This window comes from Salvelinus fontinalis, unplaced genomic scaffold (assembly GCF_029448725.1).
Source record: "Salvelinus fontinalis isolate EN_2023a unplaced genomic scaffold, ASM2944872v1 scaffold_0233, whole genome shotgun sequence".
NCBI classification, from domain to species: domain Eukaryota; kingdom Metazoa; phylum Chordata; class Actinopteri; order Salmoniformes; family Salmonidae; genus Salvelinus; species Salvelinus fontinalis.
The window spans coordinates 105,467-117,966 of NW_026600442.1; the positions used below are offsets into that span (position 1 = coordinate 105,467).

General features: G+C 43.3%; 1 protein-coding gene across 6 annotated transcripts in view; it reads left to right on the forward strand.

Annotated features, from left to right (window-relative positions):
- Positions 1 to 12,500, forward strand: part of map2k5 (mitogen-activated protein kinase kinase 5) — a 104,535-nt gene that overhangs the window by 57,471 nt on the left and 34,564 nt on the right. For 3 of the 6 annotated variants that reach the window (XM_055912957.1, XM_055912959.1, XM_055912961.1), the window contains 5 exons: positions 795 to 845; positions 1,099 to 1,170; positions 3,037 to 3,066; positions 9,512 to 9,538; positions 9,895 to 9,927. In XM_055912957.1, coding sequence (XP_055768932.1) covers positions 795 to 845; positions 1,099 to 1,170; positions 3,037 to 3,066; positions 9,512 to 9,538; positions 9,895 to 9,927 — 213 coding nt within the window. The other 3 variants (XM_055912958.1, XM_055912960.1, XM_055912962.1) reach the window with 2 other exon arrangements.

Below are 12,500 nucleotides of genomic sequence, written 5' to 3' on the forward strand. Positions count from 1 at the left end.
CAGCTATAGCCACCTTGTTTCAGTTATAGCCATCACTATGGCCATCTTATTTCAGTTATAGCCATCACTATGGTCACCTTGTTTCAGTTATAGCCATCACTATGGTCACCTTGTTTCAGTTATAGCCATCACTATGGTCACCTTGTTTCAGTTATAACCATCACTATGGCAATCTTGTTTCAGCTATAGCCATCTTGTTTCAGTTATAGCCATCTTGTTTCAGCTATAGTAATTTTGTTTCAGCTATAGCCATCACTATGGTCACCTTGTTTCAGTTATAACCATCACTATGGCAATCTTGTTTCAGCTATAGCCATCTTGTTTCAGCTATAGACATCTTGTTTCAGCTATAGACATCTTGTTTCAGCTATAGTAATTTTGTTTCAGTTATAGTAATTTTGTTTCAGTTATAGCCATCTTGTTTCAGTTATAGCCACCTTGTTTCAGTAATAGCCATCACTATGGTAATTTTGTCTATACAGTAATATAATAGCATGTAATGTATTGTAATGTATTGTTTTGTAATGTATTGTAATGATGCCATTTATATACAGTGTAATGTGAAGTGTACTTTTCCCATAAACAGATCAGTTTGCTGGTTTGCTCTAATTTGGACAAAACTGAATGACCTTTAAGAATATGGTACAGTCTGTTCTCATGTGAAACAGTTGGACAAATCGACTGGAAGACAAAAGTAATGCACAAGTATTTTGCTCAGTCAATTGTTACTGAGGGAAAGAGAGAAACCTATTCACCCATCTACAGTTTATCAATCTAACCTCTTTTGTTTGCAGTTGGTGAATTCCATCGCCAAGACGTATGTGGGAACTAACGCCTACATGGCAGTAAGTAGACCTAATATGAATTCATTTTGGTGGTAATTGGACGTCTTGGTGAAAGAGGCTCTGGATGTTGTTTTTGGGGGCCTTTGTGCCAGCCTTGAAAATGTTATAGGAGAAACATTGACAGGACACATCTGATCATGCAGTAACCACAAATGGCTCAGTTGAACACAGTATAGCATCGCACAATAAAGTTTCCTACATCTCAAGTCAACCACAGCATACCTCATCTGACCCCCTTGTTTGTACCCCGCAGCCAGAGAGGATATCTGGGGAGCAGTATGGCATCCATTCAGACGTCTGGAGCGTGGGCATCTCCTTCATGGAGGTGATTGCAGAGTGCAGGCGTTTGTGTGTGTCTCTCTGTGTGTCTGTGATTGCAGAGTGCAGGCGTTTGTGTGTGTCTCTCTGTGTGTCTGTGATTGCAGAGTGCAGGAGTTTGTGTGTGTCTCTGTGTGTCTGTGATTGCAGAGTGCAGGCGTTTGTGTGTGTCTCTCTGTGTCTGTGATTGCAGAGTGCAGGTGTTTGTGTGTGTCTGTGATTGCAGAGTGCAGGAGTTTGTGTGTGTCTGTGATTGCAGAGTGCAGGTGTCTGTGTCTCAAGGGGCTCCATTTTAGAATAAGGTTTTTATTTTAATACTACATTTGGCCAGGCCCTGTCGTCCCCATTGACACCTATTGATTCTCAATCTATTCCTGTCAAGGACTCCTATTTCCACAAGTCTGACAAACGCTTTACCCTCTCTGGCCTCTACACTGTTTGTCAATACCGTTGAATATTATCACCGTTGTAACCGTAACGGATGGGGCTGCGGAAAATAAAAGTCTGTCTGAATTATCGACACAATCTCAGTTTGATCAAGATAGAGTTTTCTGGCCACAGGATCAAAGCCCTTTCCTCTTTGTGAATCGTTAGTGTGAGAGAGAGAACCATACAGGTAAGTGTGCATTAGTCTAAATGAAACGGCTTTTAAACTCTCCTCTTAATTTGGATTAATCTGCCGTCGCTAGCAGTCGGTCCACGTTCAAGGCCAGCATGGGTTTTCCCGTGTATTGACGTTGTCGTAATAACATGATGGCGCCAACATCATCAGAGATAAAACCAAGATTAAAGACGCCAGGCGCAACGCAAAGTGAATTGCCAAATGTCAGGAGCGGGTTGGATATTTTCCGGTGTAGTCATACATCACATGAATCCATCGTTCCAATCTCTCTGCTTATCCCTCTGTTCTCGGCAGGGGGGTGGTTGTGGTTGCAGGGGGTGTTATTAACTAATAGCAGAGGTTCTTTGAGGAAGGGGGTTATTCGACGGGGGCGCATTGAGCCCCTCTCAAAGCCTGGCCTCTCTAATCTGGAACACGCTAGTCTCCCTCCATGAGGAGATTAGACCACCTGTGACCTCCTATTAACAGGCATTTCCACCACGGTCCTAAAACAAGTCCAGGCAACCCTGATCTTGTGGTTCAACCACATTTAAACTGACACTTCATATTCCTGAAGCTCCCTGAACACCTGTTTACTAAACTTCCTCCCCTTTCTAATACTCTTCCAATAGTCACTTAAGTCTTTTTTTATATATATTTACATTTTATTTATTTTTGCATTTTTGTTTATATATGTATGTATTTGTATTTTTACCCCTTTTTCTCCCCAATTTCGTGGTATCCAATTGATAGTTAGTCTTGTCTCATCGCTGCAACTCCCCAATAGACTCTGGAGAGGCGAAGGTCGAGAGCCGTGCGTCTTCCGAAACACGACCCAACCAAGCCGCACTGCTTCTTGACACAATGCCCACTTAACCCGGAGGCCAGCCGCACCAATGTGTTGGAGGAAACACCGTACACCTGGCTACCGTCTGTCTCAGCGTGCACTGCGCCCAGACCGCCACAGGAGTCGCTAGTGCGCGATGGGACAAGGACATCCCTGCCGGCCAAACCCTCCCCTAACTCGCAAGACGCTGGGCCAATTGTGCGCCGCCCCATGGGTCTCCCGGTCACGGCCGGTAGCGACAGAGCCTGGACTCGAACCCAGAATCTCTAGTGGCACAGCTAGCACTGTGATGCAGAGCCTTAGACCACTGCACCAGTCAGGAGGCCCCTGTAACTGAACTGTTGATAGTCCCGGTTGGCCTGTTTATTATTTTCGCAGGATGCCTTTGTCGTCACCCTTATTGTCGTGTTTTTCTCTTTCTACAGTTGGCACTGGGCGCTTTTCCCTATCCACAGGTGAGTCCCTTCCTCACTACATTCCATGCACATGGCATCATGTTTAGCTATGTAGAAGCCACACAGTAAGGTGTCATGGCAACATATGGTCATAGGGTCTTTCTCACTCCCTTAATTCTGTTTGTGATGTCACTGGTGGTCCGGTAGTGACTCTCTTATCCATTCTCCATGTTGATCCTACTCCTACAATCCTGCTCATCTTCAAATGTAATTGCTGAGCCACAGAAGAGGTCTGCTGAATCCCATCAGCTCTTTAATTAGGCCCTAATGAGGGCTTAGTACCATAATCCTCCTCTGAGCATGCTGAACTTGGTTACCTCCCGTGACTGGCTGCACGGCGGACATCTTGGAAAGCCATGTGGATGGTGGCTGTAATGGTGGTTAATGAGTCGATTCTTAGAGTGTTGTTTATGATGTGTCACTGGACAAAAAGGTCTTCTCACTTGATCAAGAGTGACCTTTGTGAAAGGTCAGCTGGCTTTGTGACATCTACTTCATCCATTGTGTGCTTCAACTACTCCGACTGACTTTCATTCTTCTGAGAGGAAAATGGAACGACGAGACAAAATGGCTACTGAGTATGTAGAACGTTCTATAAACCTCCAAACAACCATAAAACAATGAAATGTAGGTCTTAAAGAACATTGTTTTGTGAAAGAAATGGTCTGGAGTCAGGAACCTCAATTATTGTCCCAAATACCTCAAAATAATACACGTGTGTCCTTTCTACATAAAGGGTCCCGTGTTTCTCAGTTGGCAGAGCATGGCGCTTATGTCTCCAGGGTTGTGGGTTCGATTCCCATGGGGGACCAGTACAACAACAAAAGTATGAACATGTCTGCACTCACTAATGTAAGTTGCTCTGGATAAGAGCATCTGCTAAATGACTAACATGTAAGTCTCTCTGGATAAGAGTGTCTGCTAAATGACTAACATGTAAGTCTCTCTGGATAAGAGTGTCTGCTAAATGACTAACATGTAAGTCTCTCTGGATAAGAGTGTCTGCTAAATGACTAACATGTAAGTCTCTCTGGATAAGAGTGTCTGCTAAATGACTAACATGTAAGTCTCTCTGGATAAGAGAGTCTGCTAAATGATTAACATGTAAGTCTCTCTGGATAAGAGTGTCTGCTAAATGACTAACATGTACGTCTCTCTGGATAAGAGTGTCTGCTAAATGACTAACATGTAAGTCTCTCTGGATAAGAGAGTCTGCTAAATGACTAACATGTAAGTCTCTCTGGATAAGAGTGTCTGCTAAATGACTAACATGTAAGTCTCTCTGGATAAGAGAGTCTGCTAAATGATTAACATGTAAGTCTCTCTGGATAAGAGCGTCTGCTAAATGACTAACATGTAAGTCTCTCTGGATAAGAGCGTCTGCTAAATGACTAACATGTAAGTCTCTCTGGATAAGAGCGTCTGCTAAATGACTAACATGTAAATGTAAAGAAAGCAGCAATCAGCAGGTGAAACAAAAACAAAGTGTCCTCCCCGCCCCTGTTTCTGTAAATAGCTGAGGAATTGGGGCTAGATAAATCTCACCACTGTTACATCCATAACTCTGTCTATGAATTTAAGGACTGGCCTATCAAAATGATAGTTTTAACGATGTTGTGAGATTTTATAGTGTTTATTTACAAACATTGGAGCAAAACAAGCTTATGTTGGGTTCAGATGGGGAACGAGAGTTGAACTAAGTTCATGAGACATTTATAAGTTATATTCTCCAACAATCAATCAGTACATATTATTCATTTAGAAGTCCAAAAATGGATGAAGCAACTGCATATTGCCATTTTTTTTAAAGGTACATTAAGTTCTACAATGCACTTTTCAGGTCCGTGTCTCGATGTCCCAATCCATCAGCCGTTGCTAAGGCAATACGTTGTGCCTTTTTAATCGTCAACACAACTTCCTCTTACATTTCTCATGCTCAAGAACAAGATACTATTATTTAAAGTCAAATGTCGATGGACTGCCCCTTTAATAATGTGACTCATAAGGTACACAGTTTCCAAGCTGTGAAATGTAAACTCCATGGAGGCTGATTTTAAAGGAGCCCAGTGGGCTAGAGCAGTGCGCTGGTACCATTAGTCCAAGCTCTGCGCTGGTGACCGCTTTGTTTCCCAACGCTAATTAACCCAACAGGCACGCTGCGAACCAATCTAATGAACATTACTCACGGCTACCATGACCGTCGGCCTGTGGATGGCCTGGAACACCCAAATAAGACTGGAGGGAGACCATAGCACTGACTGACTGAAACTGGGATATGATGCCAAGTCTATCATGGTTGTGAATCTGTTCAGTAGCTATAAGAGACCGTAGCTGCATGTCCAGAAGAGGAATTGTCGAGTGTCTGTGGCATTGTTTATGATGTTTAGTACACAGAGTAAGACCTGTGAATTAGGGTAGTTGTGATAGTTATCCCTAGATGTGTTTCTGTAGGGGCTTTGCAATAAATGGATGTCTTCGAGAGAATAATTAAGAGGATATAAGCCCTCTACACAGTGATTAAGCTGCATAGTGAATCAGTTTTGTTAATACTAGTCCTGGAGACATGGGAAATACTAAACTTGTTTTGAGGCGACCAGTCAAACGTGTGTTTGTGCCCCCTGTGTTCATCCTGCTGTGATGACGTACATGAGGTCTCCATGGTTATTGTGTGTGTGGCCTCGGGCATGTCTCATTTCGGAGTGCTGCCACTCTTATCTTCAGCAGTGTCTATTAACATGGCCATTATCATGTTAATAGACACTGTATGATTACATACAATAATGAATGCCTCACAGTTACACACACACACACACACACACACACACACACACACACACACACACACACGCGGTTTTTGAATAAGAAGCGGAGAGATGTGGGCTTGTCTGTTCTTCTCTGGTATTTACATATCCACCATTTTGTGTGGAAGGGAGCGTCATTCTCAGCATCTTCATGTCTCTTTTTAATAGGCATGAGACCTCTGGTAACACTTTAATATCTCCAATATATTGAATCCAATCTATAGCAGTCTGTCTGCCAGTTAACTTCCACCAGAATCTGATTCATAAATTAGCCTAAATAACCAGAGGAAGAAAAAAGACAAACTTATTTCTTGTTCTTTACAAATGGAGCCATAGGCGTGGTGGTGGAGCGTTGAATGTTTTCACACCCCATTAATTTATTTCTTTTTCCTCTCTCTCCCCCTCTCACTGTTTCTCCCCCTCTTTCACTGTTCCCCCCTCTCTCCCCCTCTTTCACTGTTTCCCCCTTTCTCCCCCTCTTTCACTGCCCCCCCCTCTCTCTCTCTCCCTGTTTCCCCCCTCTCTCTCTCTCTCTCTCCACTGCCCCCCCCCTCTCTCTGTCTCTCTCTCTCACTGTTTCCCCCCTTCTCTCTCTCTCACTGTTCCCCCCCCCTCTCTCTCCACTGTCCCCCCCCTCTCTCTCCACTGCCCCCCCCTCTCTCTGTCTCTCTCTCTCACTGTTTCCCCCCTTCTCTCTCTCTCACTGTTCCCCCCCCCTCTCTCTCTCACTGTTCCCCCCTTCTCTCTCTCCACTGTCCCCCCCCTCTCTCTCACCGTTTCCCCCTCACTCTCTCTCCTACCGTTTCCCCCGCTCTCGCTTTCCCATCCTCTCTCTCTCCCCTTCTATCTTCCCTACATATGGAATTTAAAGCTACACCGAGAGACAGTGTGTGCGCCAGGGAGATCTCCCGCTGCCAGTGTTCTCCTCATCTCTCTGTTCATTTCCCTGCTCCATATGGTGTTACAGACAGTTCACCTGCAGGCTGTAGCAGAGCCCTGGTAGAACGGGTAGAGTGGCGGCCGAGCACCGCTCGGCTTCATCTCGCCAGGCGCAGCCGGCGAACGTCCTCGGGCCTGGGCTGTCAGCTGTCTGCGCAGAAGCCCCTTGTGCCATCACCCTCCACGGTCCACCCGACTGTGGCAGCAACACAAATAGAGAGAATGGAATCAATTGTAAGCACCTGAGATTTGCTCAGGATAGGTGGTTTTGGGAGAATGGGGTCAGTGTTTTGGGTGGATTTGAAGGGCAGAGGGGTGCTTTTTGTTTTTGGAAAGAGCCGTTGTAACGCTGTAAGGGGGCTTCTGTACTCACCCTTTCCATTTTGAGTGTGTGTGTGTGTGTGTGTGTGTGTGTGTGTTGCCTGGAGTATGGGTTAACAGTAACAGTGGGGGCGGAGGTGGCAATAACAGAACACACGCCATGGTGTTTTCATCCTGTGTTTGTCATTGATTAGAGACGGCCTCTTTAATTCCTCCTCACCCCATGTTGTGATCCATTTGCATTCGTTGTGAGGAGTTAATGGAGTTTTCTCACGACTCTGAAAGTCTTTGAAGACAGCAGACTGGATGTGATGTGTATACAGCCGCCGGGGCAGCGCCCCCCTGATTGATTTGGGCCCTTTTTTTGCTTTTCCTCGTCTCCATTTGAAATTGTTCTGCAGAAGAAGAAGAAGAAGAAGAACAGGAAGTAGTTCAAATATGTTTGATGGTGTTGTTATGAAGGGATCACATAAAAATGTCAAACAGACTGCAGAGGGATTTAACAGATCAGTGATTGCACTCCCCAGTATTGAGTAATGTAGACTCTTTTGACACCATCCCCATATTGCGTTGTGACACGGGGACTTTCATATGAGGAAGTATCACATTTTCCAAAAATGTCGACTGCTTTATGCAGAGGCCACATTCACCCCTGTCTGTGAACGTTTTGAACTTTTTGATGCTCTAGCTATTGCTCCCCTCAACCCTGGAACATCTGCCTTCAGATCAACACAGCTGTTAACATCTATAGAAATGGGAGACCGATGGAAGTATTGAGTGTTTCAATACAGTACTGTCTCCCTGTCTGTAGACTGAGAACAACCTCTACATGATGACTGAGTAGGAATACCATTGCTTCTAACCAAGTCTGTCTATTCTGTTGTGATTGATGACTGTGATGAAACGAGGGAGTTGCATTGGGTTGACCTCGAGTGTCCATCCATTGCCTCTGAAATGTTGTTCCCTCAGAAGTATTGGAGTCCATTTTGAAACCAAGACTTAAAAAAATCCATATTTTTGCCTCTACTCTTATGTGGGATGATTGTTCGTGATTAGAGTTGTTTTAACCTGAATGTAAAACACAGAACACTGTTGTTTTCCTCTGCAGGATTCAATCTTCTCCCTTTTGTTGTCCACAGTAGTCATTTTCAAACCAACTCTGTATCAGAAACAAGGGACTCATTGAAAGGTTAATGTATTGTTAGACCGTAATCATCATATGAAACGCTGATTACCCCCAGGACAAATATATACTACGTTGTGATGTGTAAATTAGATCAGCAAGTTATATCGTTCAATGACTATGTTAAATGGAAAGATGGGACGGCATTGTTACGGCTCACGTTGTTGACGCCAGATCGAATTACCTTGTACGAAATAACAAACTCTTGACAAAATAGCACTCGAATAAGTTTGCCTTCCACAATCCAATTTCAACCCCTGAGCAGCTTGCAATTTTGTTTAGTAATTATTTCTGAATGAATTTGTTTTCTGTAGTCGCCCATAACGTGTCTGAATCAGGCAAAATAGGTGTAGAGGCCATGAAGGGGCCTCTTGATATTTACCACGAGTGCAAAGCTGTCATTTAATTGAGAGAATGAATCAATAAGAGTTTTAACGCATTTTCAAAAGAGCGAACGAAACACGCAAGTAATTGACTAAACATAATGGGCCATCTAGCTCAAAGCAGAAGACCTTGGGTCTCTTGTTATCTATGCATTAAAAACGTTCTCACTGTCTGACTACAACTCTGTTTCTTGTGTTGAGCTTTTCAGGTCATGAATTAAACTTCAAAGCCTGTTTTTTTTATATATATATGAAGTAAAATAATTAAAACTGTTTATGAACAAAGCCGGGCATTTCAGGTCATTGGACTTTCACGTACGTTGTGTTGGAACCTGTTTGTTTTCTGTGGAGTGGTGATGGATGAAGGCAAAATAGTCTATACTGAGCCCTCTATACTTGTTGGTTTTAGCTAACATAGCCCCATGTTAGCCTCTACCCTTTTTTATTTTATTTTTAAGAACATTTAATTATTTTTCTCTGTTTGAGTGGAAATGTTTGCTCAGCCTGCAGAGTCCTATTTGAAATATACATTATGCACAATTCATTCTACAAGCCTGCGTCTTTAGACAACCTGGAGGGGGTAGCAGGGAAGAGGAAATTAACATTGCTGAATCTCTTCCACCTCCCCAAATGAGAGCAAGACTATTAACGTTTGGTTATTATTTATTTATTATGTAAATGGTGTTAACACATGCCCACCGGGGATGCCATCATATTCTCCCAGTGATCATAATGTGTCCAAGTGTGTGCTTTTGATTATGACATGCTAATTACATATTGCCTCTCTCTCTTCTTCTTGTCTTCGTCTGCTTTTACAGATTCAGAAAAACCAAGGATCTTTAATGGTGAGATTTGATGTATTTTTCGCGGGGGACGACAGTGTTTCACTCCCGGCAGTGTTTCACTCTCGAGTAGATCCCTCATTTGAAACGTCCCACAAATTGCGTTTTATTTATTTATTTATTTTTGCAATGAAATGATACAGCCTTAACTGCCAGTATTAGATTAGATGCTATTATAGAATAATAGAAACATTCAGGAGGCGATGGCTGTGCCGGAGCCTGGTGCATTTGATTAATGTAAATACCTTTTTATTACATTAGTGATTTTCTCTGCCACCGTACTGTCGTAACGTCACATGTAGACTAATACTTATTTAGTTTTCTTCTTCTCTCCACTCCTCTCCGTCTCCCCGTTCAAGCCTCTCCAGTTACTGCAATGCATCGTTGATGAGGTGAGTCGGCGTCTTATGTGCTTTCTCTCCTAAAGTCATTCCTAATGGTGTGGAAAGCTTATATTTTGTTTCCTAATGAAGCACAGTGCTCAGACGGCTTCGCTCGCGCTCGCTCACCCCCCTCCGCCCCGCACACACAACCGCCTTGGGCCATTCCACACACACACACACACACACACACACACACACTCAGGCTGCACCCATCCTGAGCGGCTCTGTAGACACACACACACACACACACACACACACACACACACACACAGGCAGATCACAGATGCACGTATACACACACAGATAGACATACACGTACTACTGCCTTGAACCATTCTATACACACACATTGATAGACACACACACACACACACACACATTGATAGACACACACACACACACATTGATAGACACACACACACACACACACATTGATAGACACACACACACATTGATAGACACACACACACACATTGATAGACACACACACACACATTGATAGACACACACACACACACATTGATAGACACACACACATTGATAGACACACACACACACACACACACATACATACACACACACACACACATTGACAGACACACACACACACACACACACACACACACATTGATAGACACACACACACACACACACTGCTGCCTCTAGTCGTTCTCAAAGGTTATTGTAGTTTTGTTTTTATTTCTATTCGTTTTCTGATTTTTTTATTTGAAGTTCAGTTTCAGTTAGTTTTCAGACCTGAATTGATTGTTTTTTATTTAGTTTTAGTTGTTTTAAAATGATTTCTATTTATAGTATCTCACACACAGGCCAGGGATAGAAGATACTGGGAGGCAGCTTACTACATTGTATCAGCCCAAACAGCTGTTACTTCTTCAGCAAGATCTCTTTTACAAGCTTTTTGTTACCTTGTTTCAGATGGCGGTCTATTGTGCATTTTGTACTCTAAGGTAGCAGGTTTTGCAGAATATATTATTGACATTTGCAACGAGCATCCCAGCGGAGTGTTGACCCTCTTTTATTTCAGTCAATACTCTGATCTTGAATTCTCTGTTATTTTCTTTATACGTTCATGCTTGGTTTCATTTCCTGCCATTTTAACTGGCCCTAATTGACCCTTTGTACAACTTCCGATGACCCCGTTAGAGAACATCAGCATGAAGCAAAGAGCGCTGTTGAATCACGACCAATAGTATTCCCCAAAACACACGCGTGCCAAAACAGACATGATTGATTGGATTGGAGACATTGTGTCAATTACAGAACATTTCCTAGGATGTTCTACCTGCAACAACACTAGTGGATAATGCTGGAAGTAGTAGTTAAAGGGCCTCCAGACCTGGACCAAAAGGCAGGACCCTGCACATACCTAACTAGCTAACCCACCATGTTAAGTCTATAGGAATGCTAACAGGCTAACTTTAGCTTCGTAGTGCTTATACTATGTGAAAACACATCATTTTTATTGAACCTTTATTCATACAGGGAATCCCATTTCAGCCGGGCGTCTTTTTCAATGGTGCCCTGTTGAATTGGTTTCTATATTTAATAGTTTGACAATTGTAATTCGTATTTAACCACATCTCCTCCCTGGGTTTGCTTGTGTGTCAATGTGCCGAATGTTGATCGCAACAAATATGGCCGCGCCCTTGTTGCTACATAAGGTGAATATAGAGACACACTCAGATGTTCTCACTCAAGTGCTTTAATACACACACACCGGGCAGGGGTAATGTAGCATGACCAGTCTACGGAGCACAGAGAGTGTCAGGCCATCCAATATGTAGCATTAACCTTGACCTCTGACTCTTAGCAACACATGTTCCCAGAACCTTGACACACTTCCCTGTCCTACACACACACACACACACACACACACACCAGGGTCAAGGGCAGTGTATCCCACAGTCTACATGTAGTGCTGTGTATCAATCCTTTCTAGAATTATATATTTCAACAGCGAGGATATTTTGTGAAATAGGTTACGACGTGGTACTGCAGTCAGGTTAAGACCCTGGTGAGGTCGACGAAGTACGCAGATGAGCTTCCCTGTTTCTGATAGTTTGGATGTGGAGGCCCTGGTTTGGCGTGGTTACACGTGTGTGTGTGTGAGGCCTGTTGGACGTACTCCCAAATGATCAAAAATGACGTTGAAGGCAGCTTATGGTAGAGAAATTAACATTAAATTCTATGACAACAGCTCTGGTGGACATTCCTGCAGTCAGCATGCCAATTACACACTCCCTCAATGCTTGGGACATATGTGGCATTGTGTTATGTGACAAAACTGCACTTTTGAGTGGTCTTTTATTGTCCCCAGCAGAAGGTGCACCTGTGTAATGATCATGCTGTTTAATCAGCTTCTTGATAGGCCACACCTGTCAGGAGGATGGATTATCTTGACAAAGGAAAAAATGCTCACTAACAGGGATATAAACACAATTGTGCTCAAAATGTTAGAGAAATAAGCTTCTTGCGCGTATGGAAAATGTCTATGATCTTTTATTTCAACTCATGAAACATGGGACTAACACTTTTTACGTGTTATACGTTTATATGTTTTG